At 30.0% G+C, this 24251-nt stretch overlaps 2 protein-coding genes across 4 annotated transcripts in view; one reads left to right on the forward strand and one right to left on the reverse strand.

The window, feature by feature from the left end:
- Positions 1–6602, reverse strand: part of LOC129958056 (uncharacterized) — an 80331-nt gene extending 73729 nt beyond the window's left edge. For 2 of the 3 annotated variants that reach the window (XM_056070215.1, XM_056070216.1), the window contains exon 1: positions 6283–6602. The gene's annotated coding sequence lies outside the window, so the exon portion shown is untranslated. The remainder of the gene's footprint in view (positions 1–6282) is intronic. The other variant, XM_056070218.1, reaches the window with a different exon arrangement.
- Positions 6603–13268: 6666 nt separating this feature from the next.
- Positions 13269–14843, forward strand: LOC129959216 (uncharacterized). The gene is made up of 3 exons (XM_056072039.1): positions 13269–13943; positions 14091–14315; positions 14433–14843. Exons 1-3 carry the CDS (start codon positions 13269–13271, stop codon positions 14841–14843), a joined length of 1311 nt encoding a protein of 436 aa, XP_055928014.1.
- Positions 14844–24251: the final 9408 nt, after the last annotated feature.

Below are 24251 nucleotides of genomic sequence, written 5' to 3' on the forward strand. Positions count from 1 at the left end.
AATAAATTATTATTAGAGGGAAAGAAAAACTATCTCAATGCATTTTTTAAAATTTATTTTCTTAAATATTAACATGATGTTTGCAAACACACAGAAATCAATCAATTAAACAAACAAAAGTGATAAAAAAATAGCACGAAAGGAAGACTAAGTTAATAAAGAAGAAACTAACTTCTAATAAGTAAGATAGGAAATCTTATGTAACTAAAATTAACTATATATTAGATGTAGTAGCATTATGATAAAACAGTGCAATATAAGAATTTGTATAGGCTCTAAGTACTACAATATTCATATTATCAGTTAAATGAAAATATATATAACATACTAAAAAAAATATGAAACTATGACAAAACAAAGAATTCATATCAGAACCGAAGTGATATTAAAAAATTCTAAAATCATTGCTTAATTTTTTAAATCCGTCAAATAGTTATTTTACATAACGGCACATTAAAAGCACACTTGCATTTCAATCACAAATTAAACCTATAAAATGCTTAAAAATTGCTTACTAAAAAATATTTTTAGAATGCTAAATATAAAATATAATAAAAACCACTTCAAACTATAGCTTAAAAATAACACAAATATATGTACAAAGAGCACAGAAGTTCACTAAAACAAAAAATAGCTAAATTACCACAAGCAGGAGTGTATTACAAAACTACTTCCTTTATTATGCAAATACATACAAGTAGGACTTGCCATCTAGACAATGCAGAATTTGCAGTGCGTTTGGACTCTAAGGTTTGAGATTATTCTTGCAACCATTAAAATCTTAATGCTGAATTTTCCGCTAACAAATGTGAAATCTGGCGAGCAAAGAACACAAATTCTGTAAATTCGGTAAAGGGGATGAAAGACCATAAGGCAACGTTATTGCTTGGGAATACTATGGAAACTTAGTCATAAAACAGCTTACTACCATAACAGATGGTCAGTCCTTTTGACCTTATTAGTATATTCTGATAACAAATGACAACATTCTATGGCAATTTCTTCATACATTTGGCAATGACTATATTAAATTCTTACCTTATTGTGTATTCAAGAATTTTTTTAAATCATGCAGTTGAAGAAAAAAATGGAGGCATATTTGAATGTAGACACTCCACAAATATAAAAACAATAAATGGTAATTTAAATTTTTGATTATTATGCTATGTACGGAAGTTATTTCAAAACTGTATATGTCCTATCCAACAAGTACAATCAAAAATGAATTTTTTTTATAATAAATCTAATTTTCATCAGACAGTTTAATGATTATTTTGAACCCTTTTACTTTTGTCTTAAAAAAATAAATAATAATTTAGCCCCTCCCAAAGTTTTTTTTTTTTTTTTTTTTTTTTTTTTTTGGCCATTGCACACCTTTAAAGATATGGACAATCCTATCTAATGGCAAGTTATCTTTTTTATGAGACCTAAGGATGTGAAGTTAAAATAAAATATAAAAACCAATAATAAAAAGTAATGATAAGCTGTAACCCAATATTTTTATTCATAAAGAATAACTGAGTGATACATTATAGTAATCTGATTTTTCTTTATACAACAAATAAACAGACTATAGCAGATAGAAAAGGACCTAATCCATAAATGACCAGTGTTCTCTTAAGAATAAATAATATTTACAGAGAAAACAAAAAGCAGTTTTGTAATTCAATTTCATACAAAAATATGTAGGAAATTTCACTGGAAATCTCAGTTATATTTTACACCACAACTTCTTAATTTTGGCTACTCTGACCACAAATAATTTGAAGTAATAAAATAGAAAATATTAGCTGTCTTTATATGTTATTTTTAAACAGAAAGTTAAAATACTTCAGATATTAGATAATTTTTAACAAATAATACAACATAATGAATTTACTTTTATTTATAATAATAAACTTCAATTTATATCATTATGAAAGAAATGAATGCTACTCTAATATTTTAAGATCCTCTAAAACTTACCTATTGTTATCACCCGACATGTTGACATAACAAAAATAAAATATTTTAAATGTATGTAAATAACAGTATACATGAATATTTCATAAATACAAAAGTATATAGTAAAGAAGACAACTAAAACAACAAGGGAAAAAAATATAAGAAATTATAAATGTTTAGATGGTTTAAATAATTTAGAGGATATTACAATTTTTCTCTAATAACAAATTAATAATCAACACAATATAGTCGTACATTATTATGCAACAAATGATAATTCATTTAACCTTACAACAATTAGATTAGGATTTGAAGTTTTTCTTTTAAGAAGAGAATACTTCATGAAACAATGAATTTTTGTGAACAGTCCAGCCTTTTATGCCAGGCATTTTCATAGATAAGAATAACCAAATTTCATAGTTTCCTCAGCATATAAATCCTCACCCTTCAACAATCTACCATAGTATCACCAGTATCTGAATGATATATTTCTTTTAAAATAAAATTTTCAAAAGATAACATGTTTCCATTACCATCACATGAAATTTGAAAAGTAAAAAAAGAAAAGTCAAATTAGATTTGAAAAAGAAAATTCAGTTACGATTTAAATTCCTTCCTTTGAAAATAAAGAATTTATACCACATCTCAACAATTTCCATTCCCTTCTCTCATTATAATCTTTCATCCTGCAGGTAAAAATTTAAAACTCTATTTAGCGTTTTTTTTAAAAAAAACTCATATGCACATATCTATAAAATTTGAAAAAACATTTAATACAGATAAACATATTTATCAACCTAAAGAAATTTTGTTAAATAGATGTTAGCTTTTAGTTTAAATTTACATGTACAGTTAAAAAAAAAAAAAAGATTTTGACAAATATCGATAGGTCTGTTTTAAAGCATTATTATGTTAATTGCAAAATTTTTCGCTCAAAATCGAGTTTCCCTAGTACCTTATCTAACAGTAGTATAAAATATAGTAAAATAACTACTTTAAATAACAAATACAAAAACAAATAGTGAATGGAACAGCACTTTTTAGGAATAATTAATAATGACACATAAAACCTGAAAAGAGAGGATAAAACGTAACAGTGCATGTTGGTATCATCATGTTAATCAGATTTGCAATTTTAAACAATATACAATAAGAATATTAAATCTTTTTATAAACAATAGGATTGTGCATAACCAAGTTGTAATGAATTGAAGAATTTGTTTGAAATATGCCAGAAACCAAGTTAGTTAAATGATTAATATCACACAATTCTTTACAACTGAAAAATGAAAGAAAAGAAATATATATATTGCTTAAAATCTTTAGAATTGATTTAAATTAACAGCACAAATTTATTATCAACCATCACTTTCATTTTCAAAACATGGTCAGAAATATTTTGTTAGTTATTAAATATAAAGTAATGTATATATATAACTTTATATTATATTTTATATACCTTTATTATATACGTATATTTTTTGTTTTAGAAGATAGAAGAAGTATTTTAATATAGAATTGCATTCTAAGAATGCAATTCTATATTAAAAATTTGCAGTGGTAAATATTATGGTACCTAAATAAATAAAAATTATCCATTAATTTTACCCACCAATTTCAAAATGAGTCACTACAAAACAGTGAAAGCAATGAAGAAAATGCTAGTGTTCTTACTTCTAGTTAAAGTCAGAGATTTTTCAAATTGAGCATATGTCAAAGCGCACTTATTTCAAAAATATTACATATACAATGACTCTTAATAATATTTTAATTAATGAGAGATTGATTTTTTTTATTACCAAAGGACATATTGATTACAAATGCAATGAGAATTATAATTGTTTGAAAAAGTATTCAAGAATATACCATGAATATTGCTTTTACAGCTAACAATGCTTAACAGAAAAGATAACCAAGCACAACTTTCAAGATTTTCTGGTAGTAGGATTTCCTATTTATTTTTTAGGTACATAAAATAACTGTTTTTAAATTGGATTACACACATGTATTCATGTAATATTGTTCATTGCGATGAGCAGAGGTTTAAATACTTCCAAGTAATTTTCTAGGCATCTAACATGAAACACATTTCTGTATTTCTAAAACAATGCAAGATCATCTTTCTAATAACATATAAAAAAAATTATATGTCCAGAGTCTCTTATTACCAATAACATATTAAACATTTTTGTCTTGGATATTATCTGTCGGATGAGGGTCAACTGAGAGAAAAGTACTGAAAATTATAAAACACAATATCCTGTACTGCCAAACTTTTAAGAATTCGATATGGTTGCAGGGATGTGGAATAGCATTATGTCTTGTAACAATAGCAGTTAGAATTTTATTGCAAATAACGAAATATGCTAGCACAGTTTCACTTCTTTCACTCAACTTTCTGGCAGAGGATTGTAATTTTATCCCAGTATGTTTATTAACACCTAATAAATTCAAATTCTTTAAATGGCAAGTGACCAATTTTTTCGTATTAAGATTACAGAATAACAGATTCAAAAAGTCTTTAAAATGTAAAAGTGTTCATTTATTTCTTATAATAGTAAAACCTGTAAATGCAGATGATATGATGATTAAGTTAACATGGCGAGAAGTTTACAAAGTAAGATATCAGTTCAGATGTAATTATAATAATCTGATAACATTTCAAAATTGCAAAACTGGTCCAATGCAGTTTCAATTAAGATTATAAATCAAAATAAAGCTAACTGCCAAATGATACAAGAAGACTACTTCATTTTATAAACTTTTTAATAAATCAATACTTATATTATACATATAATTATAAAACTTTAGAAGAAAACTTTTTATAGTGAAAGAGTGGGTTAATATATGCATGGGTAAGTGAAAAAAATCAATACCCAATTATTAATGCTTAGTATTTTTTAAAGGTTATAAAAAAATATACCTCCAGAATTCATGTAATTCAAAGGCTTTATTATTTACATAAGAAGGAAATTTAGGAAAATGCTAAACATTATACAGAACCTGAATTTTCAAAAATCCATAAAACTGAGAATTCAGTATTAATTGTTTCCAAAATTTCGTTTAACAGCTGAGGGCTTACTTTTGCACAAATACGTATAATAACAAAAAACAATGAATTATACAATAAAAATCCAGATGCATGAAAAAAATGTTAGTGCATAGTTCATTTCTCACAGAGCGATAGCTCTTGAAATCCTTAAAAACAATCTAAACACTGAAAAAAAGAAACGTTTAAGAAAAAACAATCAATGATTGAATTCAGCTTATTGTCTTGAAATTACTTTGTAATTTACATTAATAATCATGTTCATTATTATAATTCTCTTTTAACATGTTAACCCCGTAATTAACTTATATTCAATTTATTTTGCATTGAAATATTTCCTCATACCCAGTTAAAGGTTAAATATATTGTGCATCAATAATTAATAAAACAAAAAGTATTCAAAGAACTGCATTGAAAAGACAACTTGTTAATGAATTTATGTACATTATATCCATAGTGACCTTCCAGATTTAGGGTATTTGCTTAAAGGAAAAAGAATCTTTTTTACTCCCTTTGAAAAGCTATTTTCAAACAATTCTTGTTATATTTTTTTAATCTCACACTAATTCTTTAAAAAATAATAAGTTTACAAAGTGAACTGTTAGAACAAATGAATTCTTATACAAAAATTTCACATTTGCAGATCTACTAACATCTTCACTGAATAAAACGGCAACATCCAGCATGCTACTTTTATACAATTACTCAAAAAGAAAAAAAAATAAAGCAATAAACAACTATTTGCTTAAAATTCATTTATAGCAATTTAAAAACATAGAAAAGATGTTGATTTATTTCACAGAATTCCTCCTAAGTAAAATTTGGGCCATATACCCAGCTATTGAAGACATTCTAAGAATTAAAATTTTCCGCAATAAATCTCCTGGCTTGAATGTCAGTTGAATAGATTTTAAAAAGTCAGACATATGGAAAAACAAAAAATAATTTAATTATGTTAAAAACCACATTTATAGATCCAGTATCATTATTATGAGAATATGTGATATAAATGTGAAAAAAAGACCCATCACATTTATAGAACTACTATCGTTTTCATTATATACAACCACTGTACCCATTAATCCCTTTCTTATGTGATTAAAAGTAAAAAAAAAATACATTCATAATCAATCCTTACTTTAAAATATGTCTTTAATTTACTCAGAAACATAAATGAAATGTTTATGTTATTAAAAACCGCACACTTCCTCCTTAACACTTGTTTGGATATTTGAACGATAATGGAAAAATTCTAAAAGAATTCAAATAAGCCGTCCAAAATAACTTACCTGAAAATATCAATTAGTTTGATACGAGAGACATGAAAACAAACAATAAATAATTTAATTTAATTTAAATAAACTAAAAATTTAATAGTTTGTTTACAAAATGCTACCATGGAATTTACGAATGACGCTTCCTAAGTGAATTGTCAAACAAACCGGGTGTCGTACTCCACAGAAAACTTCACGAGATATTGATTTATGATATAAGACTTAGTAGGTCTATGTAACCCTTGCGCTGATTGGTTGACACGATCTTGGCGATCTTAACCAAGTACTTATTTCTGAGAAGTTAGCATTCATGTAATAGTTAAGATGGACGAAATTAATTGATTGACGGAGCTTTTGGGATTCTAAACTATAAAAGCTCTCATCGTAAGACTCACAAATGAACTGAAAAAAATTTAGTTTAAACTCTGCAAATGTTATCTCACTTTAAACCAGAAAATTTCACCCAGTCTTCTAAAAGCGGATTCGATAGCATTCTCTGCTGATAACGCTTAAAAGCAATGGCGGAAAAATACCGAAGGAACAGATGCTTCATTTCTTTAACATCATCATTTGCTTCTTTCTTCATTTCTTATACGAAATGATTACAAAAGAACTAAAGAGAAATTTTTCGTGCAATAACAAAATATTATTTTAATAATCAATAAATATTTTGAATAATTAATAGACAGATTATTTGCATTTTAATACATTCTTTATATTTCGCAAGTTATGGAAGGGTTTTCTGTCTTTAGATAGCATAATACTCTAATTCTACAATGTTTGCAATCGCCGAAACCTTTAATAGTATTATGAGTGGTAAGTTCCACTCGATGAACAGTATGCATGTTTTGTTTTTGAGGTATACGAATGCAGTTATTGGTAAGCTGAATAATAGTGTTTATTCTTTTGTATGCAAAAGTAGCCAATAAGATATAATGTTTTATTAAACAGTAAAACTTTCTAGATAATTATTGATTTCGGAAGCATTAGATAAATTGGTTTTTTATTTCTGGCGATTTCTCGGTAAATATGGCTCCTTACTTATAGCCTTCCAAGATGGAAGATTGCTTGACAGTTAGCGTCAACTTGGGGCACCATTTCATGCGTCTTCCAGCAGAAAGTTTTTTTTTTTTTTTAATAGATATCGCTTATAAAAGCAAAGGTCATACAGGTGAATCGGATAAATAGTCTCAAAATATAACTTTTCTAAGACGATAAATTTCCAAATAATGTATTATTGTATTTTTTTTTTTTTTAATTATTATATTGGCGAGTTCTGATGGGTTTGGCTAGGATTTTTGTCTGCCTTGACGAGAAAGCTGGTGTCCAATTCTCCTATTTTACCAAAACAAATTTTCGAATAAAAAGCATCAAAAATTCGTTAATACAATTACCATATAATAACAGAAGACCTATTCCGGTTTTTTTTTTTTTTTTTTCGTCAGTTATATCTAGTTATAATTAATATACTGATGACTAAAATTTCATATAAACTCTTTTCCGCCATTTTTTTAAAGATTTATTTTGGCAGGAAATTTTCCTTTTTTGAACTAATTTCACCCATAGAACCGTTATAATTTTCAACCCTTTTAGAAGTGTGATTATGGCTTTGCTTGATTATGCATTCATTTTTGTTGTCATAATTTGTATTACATAATTTTTGCGTTACATTGAAACAGTTCCTTTTGTCTATCTTTAAAAAAGTATTTTTGCTATGAATATTTTTTTGTGTGCTTACAGCCTGATTACTTGACCATATACTTTGTAAGGAAAGTGTTGATAGCATGCCTTACACTAGGCGTTTGTTTTTTCATTGATATCTGATATGAATTGTAGTTTTGCATTGAACTGTTGAACTAATATTTATGTTGACATGGCATATGCTGTGTCACTTGTAGAACCAAACTTTTTTTTTAAAAAATATGTAATCCTTTTTTTAAAAAAACTCTGGTTTGCCTGCTATTTCAAACTTTAGGAAAACTATAAATAAACGAATGTATATGACAAAATATATCAGCTAATATTTGTTTCAAATTATAAAATGCATATCTTTTCGACACCGATAGAAAGCAAAAATTTACTATGAAGTATTCCAAAACAAGGCAAACACTAATACAAATCTTAAAAAGAATATATAAAATAAATTAAAAATTCAAAAGAAGATTCGCTCCATTAAAATACTTTTCCAGAATAAACCATCAATAAAAATATTTAATTAAAAAATCCACAATATTTCTGCTTAAAGCCACTTCATTTAGTATAAAAATAATTTTATTTCAAAATGCTTAACATTAAGTAAGGTCAGGCAAACAAAGCAATTGTGTGGACCTGGAAATCTAAAAAGAGAGCCAGCCACATATCAAAATATGTTTGTATTATTTAGTGGCAGAGTGACCCTAATTGTGTACGATTAAAATGTTTCATGATTTTTAATAGGTAATAAAACTTTAATTCAAACCTTCTAGTTGTAAAAATCTTTCTTTATAAGTAAATAAAAATAAATAGTATCAAGTTCAAAGAAAAATAATATCAAAAGTGTTCGAACGCACCACAGCCCAAGCGCTGAAACGCTGGTTCCATTAATTAAAAGAAGAAATTAAAATTTCAAAAGCAAAAATATAAAACAAATGTCTGGACCTGAGCATTGTCACGTTGATGCTCTACTTGATTATTATCTTTGTTTTTTAATATTTTGTAAGTTCCAAATGGCAACTGTAATAAAAATGGAATAATGTTATGGCATTTTGAGAATGGCTTTTGTGTAGAGTTTCTTACTTTGATGATATTAATAAGAAGGATTTACGCCATAAATATATATTTCTGAGCGAAAATTTGGAAAGTTAAACAAACAGAGTATATATTTGAACTATAAAAAACGTTTGTGTTAATGTAGAAGAAGAGAAGTTTCATCCATTTTATGACTACACAAAACATCGAGTTTTAATATACTTCTGGTTCGTAAAGTACAAAGTACGAAACGGAACATCTGGCGTCATCGACAGGACTCGTCTGCTCACTACTGAGTGAGTTTTATTTCCTTTATTTGTTTATCTTATTATGAGCTGAGCATTTATGGTTTTTGTATTTGAATATTTATGAGCTGAAATGGAAACCGCCAAGAAAAATAGAACTCAGCAGAGGAGATTGTTTACTAAAGCATGTAATGAGTTCGATGCTGAAGAAACAAATTTAGAAACATCTGATAAAATAATCAAATTAAAAATTATCGAGGAGAAAGCTATGTTAATGATAAATTCTGAAGACAATGTTAAAGAGTTTCTTTTTTCTGAAAACATTGAAGATGATGTTATAAATAAAGAGATAGATGAATCTGAAAGCTATATAGACCGTTGGCGGTTGTTACAGTTGAAACTGCAACAACTTTCAATTGCAGGAATGGAAGAAGTTTCGTCGAATTGTGGTGTTTCTCAGCAGAATACATTATTACTTTACCCTAAAATTCAGTTACCTACGTTTAATGGAGATATAAGAAGCTGGGTAAGTTTTTGGGGTCAATTTGAGAAAGTCGATAAAGACCAAAATTAAGATTTACATGATAAATTTGCATACCTATCCCAATGTATGGAAAAAGGAAATGTCGCTGAAGAATTAATTAAAAGTTTTCCATCAGGAGGAAACAGCTATGAGAAAGCTATAGAACAATTGAAATTACGTTATGGCCGAGAAGAATTACTTATACAAGTGTATGTTAGAGATCTTTTATCATTGGTTCTTCAAAAGAAGAATATGCCGAAAAAATCTTTGAGAAATCTTTGTGATTTAGTGGAAACAAAGCTCCGTGAGCTTGAGATATTAGGAGTAACAAGGGATAAATATGCGGCGATGCTTTTCCCACTTGTTGAGTCTGCTTTACCTGAGGAAACACTTCTAGCCTGGGAACGGTATAGATCTACAAATCGTAGATCACATGATGAGGAAAATAAAAATAGTAAAACTACTACAAAAACTGATCTAGATTCAATTCTTGAGTTTCTTCAAGATGAAGTACAAGCAGAGAAACGTATAATTTTAGCCTCACAAAACTTTGGATTTGATACCAAGCCTATTTTTAAATCATTCAAGGAGAAAAAGGCTGCAAATAATAAACACAAATATGGGGACACTCGTCAAATAGCTAGTGCAGCTGATCTTTTAACTCCGTCGAAAGAACAAAGACAGTGTATATTTTGCCACAATTTACATAATTCCACTGTCTGTTTGAAGATACGGAAAATGCCGATGAAGGACAGAGAGAATCTTGTTGAGAAATCAGGTTGTTGTTTCCTGTGCTTAAAACCGTGTCACCAAGTTCGTAAATGTTATTCAAAAGTAACTTGTTTAGGCTGTGGAAAAGACATCACATTTAGAGATGCATAATCCACGATTTTTTGAATAACAAATAATATTGCTATTGTTATTTTTAAATATGCGTTCCAAATATCTGTTATTTCAATCATATTATTAATTAAAAATTATTACTTAATATTAAATATAAAATTTATTAATTGTAATTAATACTTAATTTACTAATTTAATTAACGTGTGATTGAATTAATTTATCTGTTTCAGCTTACTTCTTAAATTTTATTTTTTTCTCAAAACTATTTATTTAATTTATTTATTAGAGTAAACCATTTTCTGGAAAAGATGAGTTAAAAATATATGTCATTTCTTTAAAATGTTTACTTTAGTCCTATATTCTACCAATAGATGGCGCCAGCAGTAAACAGAGTACATGTAGTCAAAGTCAATCATGTCACGAGCAATTAAAAATGATCTGTATGGAATAGCGCATCATCAAATACGAATATCGGTCACTCCCGTAAAGTGGAGCGGTAACTTCGCACTTTTCGGTGAAATCACCTCTCCGATAAATTTCAGTGATATGCAATTCAATGATACGATACGATAATTCCAATAACCGGTCCGTTCACTTTTCAATCCAATCACAGATTTCTTTCGAGAGCTTTCATTGGACAGATCGTATCGATTCTTACTTTCCAGTGAAGTCATCGCTCCGGCAAATTTCAGTGATATCGTATCGATTCTTACTTTCTATCGTGATCCAAAACCTGTAATCGAAATATCATCAGTAAGATCGTATCAAGGATTTGAATCACACCCCTCTTTGAAAAGTATTGATCACTTGTATTTGTGACTTTTTGATATTTGTTACGTAATAACCGCTCTGAAAATATTCGTCATCCCTAATCACATTATACTTTGTCACAACATAAACCAACGAACATCTTTCTCTACTGGAAAAGAAACTGCAGAAGTAGATAGTCTTCCGAATGGTGATCAAGCGCTTGCAAATGTATCCAAAAGTCCTAGTGTTACGCTATTAACCTTAACAGTTTTCATCAGAGGTGATGGGAGAAAACAGGAAGGCAAGAGTCATCACAGACACTGCTTCGCAGCGCTCTTACGTTTTAAAAAATACTGCTAGAGAGATGAAATATAAAAGGGAAAGCTGGGAATATCTTCAACATTCTCTGTTTGGTGGAGAAAATACAGGAGTGTGCAAGCACGATGTGTTTACATTGTATTTGAAAAGTTGTGATGAATCTTATAACTGTCATTTCAAAGTACTGAGTCAACCTGTTATCTGTGAAAGTGTCCCACCGACAATTCCTGCAATTCATTTAAAGGAACTTAATGACTATGGTATTCATGTGAACGATGGTTATGACGGTCCTATCGAAATATTAATAGGAGCTGATGAAGCTGGGAAACTCATTACCTGTGGTTGCAAATCTTTATCTTGTGGCTTAACAGCAATGGAAACACGTTTAGGATGGACCATTATGGGACGAATACCCCATATTTCTTCAAAAGAAAATGGAATCTCAGTTCCTAATTCTATGCTTTCTACTACTAGAACAATAACAGAATTGTGAACTCTTGACTCCCTTGGAATTACTGACCCATCGGATAGGAAAACTAAAGAAGACTTGCATGAATCCGCCAGAGAGCATTTTCTTAAAACAGTTCAGGTTGACAAAAATAATCGTTTTGTGGTACATTTACCATGGCTGGAAGGTCATCCTCCACTGCCTGACAATTTTAATTTGGCTTTAAAGAGACTGGGCAATATTGTACGAAAGTTAAAAGAAGAAAATCTGTATGACGATTATAATCAAATATTTGAAGAATGGGCAAGAGAGGGTATAATTGAGGAAGTTCCTAAGCACGAGATTAATTTGCTGGCTCATTATTTACCCCATAGACATGTCGTGAAAGAAAATAGCACGACGAGAATCAGACTTGCGTTCGATGCTTCGGCGAAAGTGAAAGCCTCCCCCAGCTTAAATGATTGTCTGGAGAAAGGAATAAATCTTGTAGAATTGATTCCTACTCTATTAACGCGGTTTCGGATGAACAAGTTTGGAGTCTCAGCAGACATCCGTAAAGCTTTTTTAGAAATTCACCTTAAAGAAAATGATAAAGATTTTTTAAGATTTCTTTGGTATAACGAAAAAAATGAGCTACTTTAGACACTGCCGTGTCGTCTTCGGAATTTGTAGTAGTCCGTTCTTGCTTAATTCCGTAATCTAGTACTATCTAGAAATGATTTTGGAGGAAGCACAAATGGGTAACTCAAAATATCCTGCTGGTGTTGTAGAGAAGCTGAAAAATAGTTTCTATGTGGACAATTGTCTAACTAGTTTACAAACTGAGACTGAGTTACATGAGTTCATTCAAGTGGCTAAAGATGTTATGCTAGAAAGGAAGTTCGACCTAAGAGGGGGGAGCATAATTATTCCCACTCCTCAACAGAAGAGGTTTCCTGTGTGACAAATAAAATTGTCCCAGTATTAGGCCTGCAATGGTCTTTAAACTCGGATACACTTTCTGTAAATTTAAAAGAAGATTGTGAAGATAATGGACCTATTACTAAAAGGAAAATACTATCAGAAGTCCATAAAATTTTCTATCCTATTGGGTATACTTGTCCAGTTACCTTATACCCGAAATTGTTGTTACAAAAACTGTGGCAAATGAAAACAAATTGGAATTCCGAATTGCCAACAGAAATCTCTAAGAAGTTCAAAAGGTGGGGAAATCAGTTGAGTCTACTTAGGAAAATTGCTATCCCTAGATGTTTAATAAAAGATCCTGATAATGCTGGCAGTTTAAGTATACACGTGTTTTGTGACGCAATCAAAACAGCTTATGCTACCTGCATATATTTAAGGAGTGAAAGTAAGAACTTGACTTCATCTCAGTTGGTTCAAGCACATAGTAAGTTAGCTCCGCTGAAGGCTATTACAATTCCTAGGCTAGAGCTGTTAGCTTGCTCTATTGGTACCAGACTGGTGCAAAGAATTATTGAAGATTTAAAATTAGGAAATATTCCAATTTTCTTTTGGACTGACTCCAGTACCGCCTTGTGTTGGATAAAAGGGAGCGAAAACTGGACACCATTTGTATATAACAGGATACGAGAAATTAGATTGGCGAGTAAACCCGAAAATTGGCATTATGTACCTGGATCGATCAATCCGGCGGATCTACCATCCAGAGGTTGTTCCGTTCGACAGCTCTCGGAGACAGAGTGGTGGCATGGTCGTCCTTGGCTCTATTACCCATCTGATAAATGGCCTAGATCTGAGTTCTCAGTAAATGAAGAAGAAGTGATGAAGGAAAAGAGAAAGGAAATAGTATCATCTATGGTGAGCCTTCAAAAAACTGACAATTCCTTTATTTACAAGTTTTCGTACTATCACAAGACTGTAAGAATCGTTGTCTGAATACTTCGATTTAGTAATAACAGTCGTATTTCTAGGGATGATCGAAAATACGGAATCCTTGATTCCGAGGAAATTTCTGCAGCTGAATATGCAGTTATCAGAATAATACAGAAGGAAAGCTTCGTTAATGAAGAAGATGAAAAGTTGGAAACTCTGAGAGCCTTCAAAGATGGAAACGACATCATCCGGTTGAAAACAAAGATTTTATATCGACCAGATAGCGAGGACTTTAAGACGCCTGCAATTTTACCATCAAAAAATGAGCTTGTAAAGCGTACAGTGATATACTATCATGTAAAAAACGCTCATGCCGGTATTTAAATGTTGCTTAACATTTTGAGAGAGCGATTTTGGATTCTATATGGTAGAGAGACAGTGAGATCCATCTTATCAAAATGTGTTGTCTGTAAGAGACATTCTGCAAAGAAGCTTGATATTCTTACTGCATCTCTTCCGGAGGACCGAATCCGAGAAGCTGCTGTGTTTGAGATCTGTGGCATTGACCTGGCTGGACCACTATTTCTCAGAGATAATAAGAAGTCTTGGGCATGTCTCTTCACCTGCGCTGTCTGTAGGACTGTACACATCGAATTAGTGACTTCTTTATCTACGCAATCAGTTTTACTGGCTTTGCGCAGATTCATAGCCCGTAGGGGACGATGCAGCATTATCTATTGTGACAATGGCTCTAATTTTGTGGGTGCTTCTAATCTGCTGAGTAAGCTGGATTGGGGTCTTATTGTAAGTGACACTGCTCTTCATCCTATTAAGTGGAAGTTTAACCCACCGACTGCCTCTTGGTGGGGTGGATGGTGGGAGTGACTGATCGGTATTCTTAAAAGATTATTAAGAAGAGTCTTAGGTCGATCTTCTTTAACATATGAACAGATGACGACGGTGTTATGTGATAACGAAGCCATAATCAATTCACGACCGATGACGTATGTCATGGATAATGATGCAGAGTTGGTTCCATTGACTCCGTCAATGTTCCTGCAGGATATCAAAGTTAGTGGTGTTCCTGATTGTGATAAAGCTGATCATCAGAGTCTTAATCAACGTGTCAAGTATCGGCAAAATTTACAGAAAGCCTTAAGAAACAGATTTCGGTCGGAATATTTGGGAGCTCTGCTTCAAAGACCAGAACGTAAAACAGCTTCTGCCGTAGCTGTGGGTGACGTTGTATTAATTGGAAATGACAATACGAAACGCATCAGTTGGCCACTTGGCAAAATAATAGAGGTAATGCCAGGGAAAGATGGTATTACAAGACTTGTAAAACTGAAAACTTCAAGAGGGGAATCGCTTCGGCCGGTACAACGCCTATACCCTTTGGAAGTGTCAGCAACAGAGTCAGTTCTAATTCGAGAGAAATTGCCAAGTGCAAAATTAAGTGAGCAACTAATAGTTAATCATTCAGTGGACTGCAATATTGAACCTTCGAAGGAGGAAAGGAAAACGAGAAGTGGTCGTATCATTAAAATGCCTCATAAACTGGACTTGTGAACTCTTTATATAATTTTGTTATTGTTATAGTTACTATAATTTGTTGTAAGTTAAATTTTAAGATAAAAATTAACTTAGGTGGGAGGATGTCACGTTGATACTCTACTTGATTATTACCTTTGTTTTTTAATATTTTGTAAGTTCCGAATGGCAACTGTAACAAAAATGGAATAATGTTATGGTATTTTGAGAATGGCTTTTGAGTAGAGTTTCTTACTTTGATGATATTAATAAGCATGATTTACGTCATAAATATATATTTCTGAGTGAAAATTTGGGAAGTTAAACAAACAGAATATATATTTGAACAGAATATATATCATCGGCTTACATGCTTGTCATAATATTTTTATGATAGGGAATATTGCTCAAATAAGAAAAATAACGAGATTCCCCCCCCCCCCAATGAGGCGCTCCTGTATGAAGTTAACTGTCTATTTTTACTGTCTGAGATTGGTATGAAGGTGATAGTGCAAGAGGGTACTGAAAAGAAAATTCGAGTTTTCGTAAGAGGGGATAAAAAATCAGGAACTTGTTATCAGTACCTATGTTTCTAATTTATGCATGTACGTGAGCTCGTATAAGAAACATTTGAATTCTTATTATAAATTATCACTTCATTTTAAAATAAGTAATGACGCAATGCTTTGGTAGTTTGTCTAGCTTTTCAGAGCTACACAAAATGGCAATCTGATGGGGGTAGGGGGCAATTACCGACACTGTGCACTTTTTAAAAATATTATTTTCTTTCCTCATACTAGTAAAAGCCTCTGCTTGTATTGTCTAAAAAATATTACTATTGAGCAAAAGAAGCTCATTTGAATTAAGAAATACGTGCAAATAACCTTCTATTTTATGATTACAGGATTTGTTCGAAAAAACTAATAAACATAGAATCAAGAATAGTTCAGAATTCTAATGGGCATCAGCATCTGCCCGACAGCCAAATAAGACTAGAAAGGCTTTTAGACAAAAAAAATTATTGGAAATGAATGACACACACACAGAGTGCACATAAAAATTTTCGTATACACATCGCAGTCCTTTTGCATTCATAAATCATCTTAAAGGCTGACATCACAACGTCACCGCCTATTAGAGGTTACATTTCATTTCTCTTTATGCCCCCCTCTCTCCCTTTGAGACTCGGGAAAAAGTTTCAAAAACATAACAAACATTGTTCAAAAGTCTTTTCGGTGTTTTTACATACCATCCAGAGGAGATGTATTTTCTAATTATTTCATCATCAACAAGTGCTTTCATTATCAGACATATCATGAGAATTAAAATCGTCTCCATCTGACTGATTGACAGATTGATTTAAATAAATTTCTAAAGGAAAGATACGCTATATAGGATGTTAAACTGTCCCATGATGCGTTTTAAGTTTAACAGTGAGAATTTTCCCATCATATACAGGAATCAACTCAATAATTTTTGCAAAAACTCAAAACAAACGTTTATTATCGTCTCCTACTAAAACTATTTGTCCAATCTGGAAATCTTGCAACATGCTTTTCATTTTGTTTTTTGCACTCGTTAGCCAATGTATTCCTTTTTAAAGTGTGGGCCCTTCAAAAGTTTACTTCAATATTTTAATTTTTTGTTGAGACTACTCGAATTTAACTCTTCACTATCCTCAGTGTTCGAACTTTTGTTTCTAACAAGAAACATGCTGCGGGTAAGAAAAAACAATTCTTCTGGATTTTCTGAGATATATGTCAAAGGTCTACAATTTATGATGGATTCACAATCACAAATTACAGTATACAGCTCATCAGAAGTTAACAGTGACTTACCTCAAGTACTTTTGAACAAATCCTTTCGAGTACGAACCAACTTTTCCCCACCGACCTCACCACCAAGCCGCAGTAAGAGGAATAAATTTCCGAAATATTTTAGGTTTTCTGGGTTTTTTTTAAAATTTTAGTCCAATTTAATTTTAATAAATCATTAGATACGCTCCGGAAATATGTTCCGTTATCACTCTTTTGCAATATACATGCTAACATTCTAAGACGAGTTGCTTTGCTGTCGCAAAATTATATGAATTCACTATAAATCACTGGAATAAGTAAATTCTGTAAATGTAAATTAGATTTATTTAACAGTAAAATATCCCTTTTTTGAAATCTAATTTATTAATCTACAGTTATTTCACTAATAAAATATTATCGTCTGCAAATGGCGAAAAAAAATAGGTATATGTGATATGATTTTTTAGCTAAACAAAAATTGTTTTTCCGAGAATACACTAAACTTGTTAAATAAATTAGTATCTAAATGTTTTAGGTTCTACATTCAATATTATAACTATGTAATAGAGGAATACAACTTTTTTCTTTTAATTTTTTTTCAATTACTTTTCGTGACAAAAATTGTATAACTGCAGGTGTTTCTACATTTTTAATAGACTTTGAATAAAGGTGTCTTAATAAAATATGATTAAAACAGTTATTCATAGAATATTTATATATAACACATTAAGAAAAATCAATGTATGAATTGAAGGGGGAAAAAACCTCATTTTTGTGGAATATTAGCTAGAAACAGCTCTGAGATGGGGGGGTGGGGTGGAATTAACTATAAAAACAATGAAATAAGTGCTTGAAAATGAAGATAGGGGAATTCAAAATGAAGATCAAGCTGTTTTTGAATAAAATTAATTGGGTTTTAAATCTAAATATATAGATTTAAATTACAGGGGGAATCTAATGATTGAGTAGTTTATTTTTCATATTTGTATTTTTCATACCTTACTAAGCATTACATAAAAGAGTAAGTTTGTATATATATTTACAAAATATTTTCCCCGGCCATCTTAAAAAGCAATATCATCATATCTTTTCTGCATTCTATATTGTATCCGAATAGTAATAAATTTTTTTCGTGCACATGTACTTACTAGCCTTAGACTCAAAACACATCCGAATTCCTGCTCATTGTTGTAATCCTTATTTAAAAATTCTCTTAAGTTGGTAACAAGTTAAAAATTCGATTTTTGGCGAACAAATCGAATAATTTTTTTGTTAATTCTTCTGAATTTCTGAAATTTTTGTATTATAACACCGTTTAAATTTTGCTTCTGCATTCTCTTTTTATAATCTCCATTATAAGAGCAAAATTCGTTCATTTAATGTGGCCTGTAATCCAGACCCAATAAATACGAAGTTGAATTGATTTTTTTTTTTTTTTTTGACAAGAATGCTTTGATACTGATTGCGCTAAGAGATACATGAGTGTGAAGCATTTCGAATAGTACAACAAAATAGGGTAGCTCTGGTCTTAAAAATGGGAGCGATGAAAAGAAAGAATCATGATAAATTATTCCATCTTAAGTTCCTCGTTTGATGATGGAAGCTCTAATACTCTTCAGGAACTGCTGTCAGAGATAATCGATTCTTTCCCTTTTCCTTTTGAATTGGAAAGGATTTATAAGAATAAGTATATGATTCATTTTTTCCGAGTTTTTTCTCGCGTTTACAGTGTTTTATGCATTAATTCTTTTCATATAAATATATATTGTTGAAACATTGTTCTCTTTAAAAAAATTAATTAATCAAGAGAACGTTTCATGAATTTTTAGATTTAATTATTTCATTTTGTTAAGTATTATTTTGCATGTGCTACTATTACCCAATTTTAGGCATTTATAAATTATTGTAGTCCTATTCAATGAATTCCTTTTTGTTGTAATTGAAATATTTTAAAAATTAAAAAAAAAAGATCCAGAAGAATTTAGTAAAATTTGAACCAAATTCTAAGTAGTTAAAAACACATTCGTAGTTAAAGTCCGGTTAAATATTTCCATGACCATGCTGCAACAAATTAAAGTGATTTATTGCTATAACCTGTGTTTCCTTCTACTATATACTGTTATCCAGAATGAAATATAACCATATTTTTTATAGAATTAGATCTCAGTGCCAGTGGCGGTTTTCCGCACAAGCGATGGAGGAGATCTAGTGCCTCGCAATTTACAGGGTCCCTCAAAATCTATTTGGAGGTACTTACTGTTCGACAACGGATTGTAAAACCCTCCGCTCTTTTGCTAATGCGTTAAGGGTGAAAGGAAAGATGAAAGGAGGAGATATTTACATTTAACAATGAAGACTCGCGTTTTTATGAGATGTAAGATTTACAGATAATTAGTAATACAGGAAAAAAAGTTAGAAAACACAGTAAAATATTTCAGAACAATTTTTATTTAATGTAAGAGGCATAAACATTAAATTTTGAAGAATAAATGAAAATTTTCTGTTCTTAAAATTAGTGATTACATTTTTACAAAATAATAATAATAACAAATAACAATAACAATTTTTTATATTAAAATGCTTTTTTTATGTGTTATTGAATTTTTTGACAATATTTTAAGATTAAAAACAATGGATAATCCATATTTTGTTCTATTTAAAACATTTTATTTTCATTTAAGGAATAACTGTAAATATGGAGCCTCTTAAAAATATTATAAATATTATCTCTAAAATACATGATATTTTATGTATTTTGATATTAAAAGAACATTATTAATGATTTTTCTACTTAAGAATATTATTATTTTTAAATATATAACATGAAATAATTACTAAAAAATGTTTACCACTCCTTAAAACGTTTTTGTCATTTGAACTAGCCATATCAATACAAAAATTTAAGTATAAATAAAATGCGGTCAGAAACGACACAATACTCACATACACGTGAAAAAAAAATTGAACTAAAAAGTATCTAATGGGAGAAATCCAAGGTCAAAGGTGAATACCGGAAATGTGCTCATCGTTCCGAGCCTCACCCCTTAATGAGGAAATGTGATCGTCTCAGAATCCGTTGACGAACAGCATATCATGATGCTAAGCAGTAGGTAAATTTTTTTGTTCACATTCACCCCTTCCGGCTGGTTTACAGAATTTCATTTCTTTACTTTCTCAAAAAAAAAAAAAAAAAAAAAAAAAAACGTATATAAAGAGCCAAATGAAATGTTGAAGGGAATAAACACTGACAGAATTTTAGTTAAAAAGTTAAAAAAAAATAATAATAAATAAATAAATAAAGATAAACCATTAACGGTCGCCTGTCCGTCCTGCCACGCCATTTTGAGAGTTACCGCAAAGTAAAACTATAACGCAGCCTTTCCTTTAACAATCAGAGAGATTATGTCAGTTTTTATTAAACAATGAATTTTGCTTCTTTGCGTACATAACTAATCAGCCAGTAAGCATTATGCTGTACAAGAATGCTTTAAAATATTATTTCATTTGTCTTAGTAAAATGCATTTGATCAAAGGTAGTTGAAATGGCTAAATTATTACTTTAATATGAAGGACAAGCAGCTGGTTGCCGAAGGCGGTTAGTATCTTTTAAGCTAAAAAAGAATATCTGTTAGTCTTTCGTTTATCCAATGAAAAAGATAAATTTTGAATAAAAATGATTTACATCAATCGTCGAATTCTGATGCTATATTTTTTTTTTTTTTTTTTCTACTTGAATCAAAGTTGCCAGTAATGAGGAGATTTTATTTTTCCTCAAAAGTGTCATCGTCGCTCAAGGCGAGTACTTCCATTTTCAATAATATCAGATTTCTTCAATTAATGAGAATAATAATAACACTCTTTTTTTCTAAATTAATAGAAACATTCTGAATTCAGTAAATTATAAATGGTATTTAAATATTTAAGTAAAAATTCTTTGATTGCTTTTTGTTTAGTTTTCGCTAAATTGAAATGTGACGAAGAGCCAAACCGAATCTGTAAAGCAAGTTGAGTGAGATCTTTTTTTTTAATTAATTAATTTTTTTGTTCTAAAATAGTCAAGAACTATTTGCGGAATAGTATGAATAAATTGTTTCGCTGATTTATTAAAAATGATATTATCGAAGAATTACAGATAAAATTTCAGAATTAAAAGCAAGAAAAGTGACATTTTAATATTTTGATGCCTTTCAATAATTATTTCTATGTTTGTAAAATTTTACTCTCAGCATTTTTTTTTTCATTTGTTTTATTGCCATATCAAAAGTATAAATTTAATGCAGTCAATATGCACTTATGTTTCTCCGTCTAAAATTTAATTTAATTTTGTTTGCTATTTGGAATTAATATTTCTTTGTCGGAAAATACGCTAGATTGTAGAATACGACATTCGGGTTATAAAAAACTGACAGTGTTTATTTCAGTTCGAAGTTCAGAAAGAATATAGATTTTTCCCTTAATAGTCGTCTGTTTATAATATTTTTTAATTCATAAAAAAATGTAATGATTTATGAAATCAAGCCCATTTTTACTTACTAGCATAACGATGCATGCAAAGAGAAATTATTGTAATCGCAAAAAATTCAACTCGAGATTTTGACAAATCTTAATATTTCAGACTTCCCCGAGATCATAAAATACAGTTTGGGAATTATGTCTGTCTATACATCTGTGAACACAAAAGCTCAAACACATCTTGAGCTAAACAAACTGACATTTGGTTGCGTGGTCATTACAACAAATTTGTAGATATATATCAAATTTTGAATGAAATCTATTGACATTAAAACTGTCTGTTTGGCAGTTTGAGTACAAGTGAGCACTATAGACAGTAAATAGCTATACGAAAAAAATCGGTATACTAATTTAGCATCTAATAATCTTAATTAGCATCTAAAGTTAGATACTTATCGAATTTTGAATTAAATCCGTCAAAGAGTTGATCATTTGTGGGTCTGTATATTTGCATACATGTAAACATGATAATTTAAAAGCACAATGATTTAGATCAATAAAATTTGATACGTGATCGTGATATTAAAACCGAATTCGGTTGGGAAAAAAAAGCTTTCACAGTGCATATTTGGTTTTCCTCACCGTACTATGAAGCATCATATGCAAGTGTCTGGGTATAAAATCTGAGCATTTGTGGCGTTGAAGGTATTGCCCATTGTCCACGATTTTATGTGGGTAGGGAGATGATAACTTTATTAAATGGCATACTGGAAAGTTGCAGAAAGACCATTCCTGCTAGTTAAACTGAATATGCTTCCTTTTTTAAAACTTAATTCAAGAAAAAAAATGATATATTTATTAAGTATATGCATATTTTTAATTTTGTTTCCATTTAATATAAAATTCGAATGTTTGAACACTGTTTTGCCCATCCGAAGTTATTAAAAGTTCGAAAGAACTCACTGCCACGCCATTCTTTCACATTATTTAATAAAAGTGTTTAGAGTAAAAAGTAAAAATGGAAGGGAGCAAAATATTGTATCTTGTTTTTTAACCTATTTAATGATATACATATATGTCTAAGACAAAGAAACCCTATCAATCCACAGCGAATATATGTAAATATATATGCGTATGCGTATATATATGTATGCTTGTGTAACAATTTGCAATTAATTTATTCCCTAAAAAATATTTCATGTATTTTTAACTTCTGAGTTGATCGTAAGTTTTTCAGTGAATGCGTTGATTCTCAAAGCGGTGCGCTTGTAAATTCTTCTCTAAAACTATATAAGTTCAAAATATTTTCTGAGCCTTTCTTCGCTATTTTCTGCCTACCTATTCTTACGTTATAGTGTACTCATCACAGCCTGGACAAAAAATCTTGATAGTATATAAAAATTGGACTGTTTACTTGAAATTATAAAGAATAAAAATCGCAGAGGAGCTCCACGACTCTTGCTTCAAATCAAATGTTGTTCATAAATTCCCTTTTACATACATATAAATACTGTGTCGATAAAAAAAAGCATATTCTCTGTACAACTGAGAAGAAATAAGAACTATAGATAAGTTAAATAATCTACAGGAATTGCCTTCAAATTATAAAACGATATTAGAAAACAAGAGTGAAGATAGAGTTAAAAGCCCAAATAAGTTCAGTTTCTGTTACTTTCGTCATCATTTCCTGGAGGGGTCTCAAAATATTTCTGTGCCTATGGCCTCACATTGTCAAAATCCGCCCCTGCTCAGTGCAAACAAATCCAAAGAATCTCAAAGAATAGACTCACATATTGAGTCGTTTGATGGCAAGTAAAACAAACGGACAGCATTTTTTTAAATACAAATCCTAACAAATATTTAACATTGAGAGAAAATTAGGACAAGTATTTGAATTTTAAAAAATTAATGGTGTGAACAATTTTACTGAGCTAATTAATACTTAATTGGCTTTAATTAAAATTAATAATGAGTTATTTTGAAGCAAATTAGAGAAATTACACTTTCCCCCCTGTCCAATTTCTCTTGCACCCCCTCCCCATCTGCAAACTTCTGCCGTTACCTCTGGCTCTGAAAAGATATCACTTCCATTTCAAGAATAATTGTTATAAAACTGAAATGAAAGATAGTATTAAGTTTATATTTACTGAGACAAAGTAAGATTATTTTTTGAGGAAAAGCAAATATTTAGCAAATATTTGAAAAGCAAATATTTTCAAATATTTACAATAAAATATGGCTTTTAAATATCATGCAAGAATAAGCCATTATTTTTTTTAGAATATTAATTGAAAATTCCATTGTACTGGAAAAAAAGTGGGTGTGCGTGTGTGCACTTAAATGTGCAATGCATAAGTCACCTTTTTATGCAAATAATTGTAAGAGTGACTATATAAAAATTGTAAAATTTCAGCTCTTATTGTAAAAGTATTCCAGTATTTATCATGTACATTATCAATACTACTTTCTTATTCAATTAACAGAAGAACGATTTAAAATAACATGGACTCTATAA

Source organism: Argiope bruennichi, chromosome X1 (genome assembly GCF_947563725.1).
Source record: "Argiope bruennichi chromosome X1, qqArgBrue1.1, whole genome shotgun sequence".
In the NCBI taxonomy this organism is placed as follows: Eukaryota; Metazoa; Arthropoda; class Arachnida; order Araneae; family Araneidae; genus Argiope; species Argiope bruennichi.

Bases quoted from the DNA above. Each gene is read 5' to 3' on its own strand.
- LOC129959216 (XM_056072039.1), top strand. From the start codon at position 13,269: ATGAAAACAAATTGGAATTCCGAATTGCCAACAGAAATCTCTAAGAAG. The intron at 13,944-14,090 runs GTGAGCCTTCAA...CTTGATTCCGAG, and splicing joins AGGAAATAGTATCATCTATG to GAAATTTCTGCAGCTGAATA. The intron at 14,316-14,432 runs GTAAAAAACGCT...GTTGTCTGTAAG, and splicing joins GTACAGTGATATACTATCAT to AGACATTCTGCAAAGAAGCT.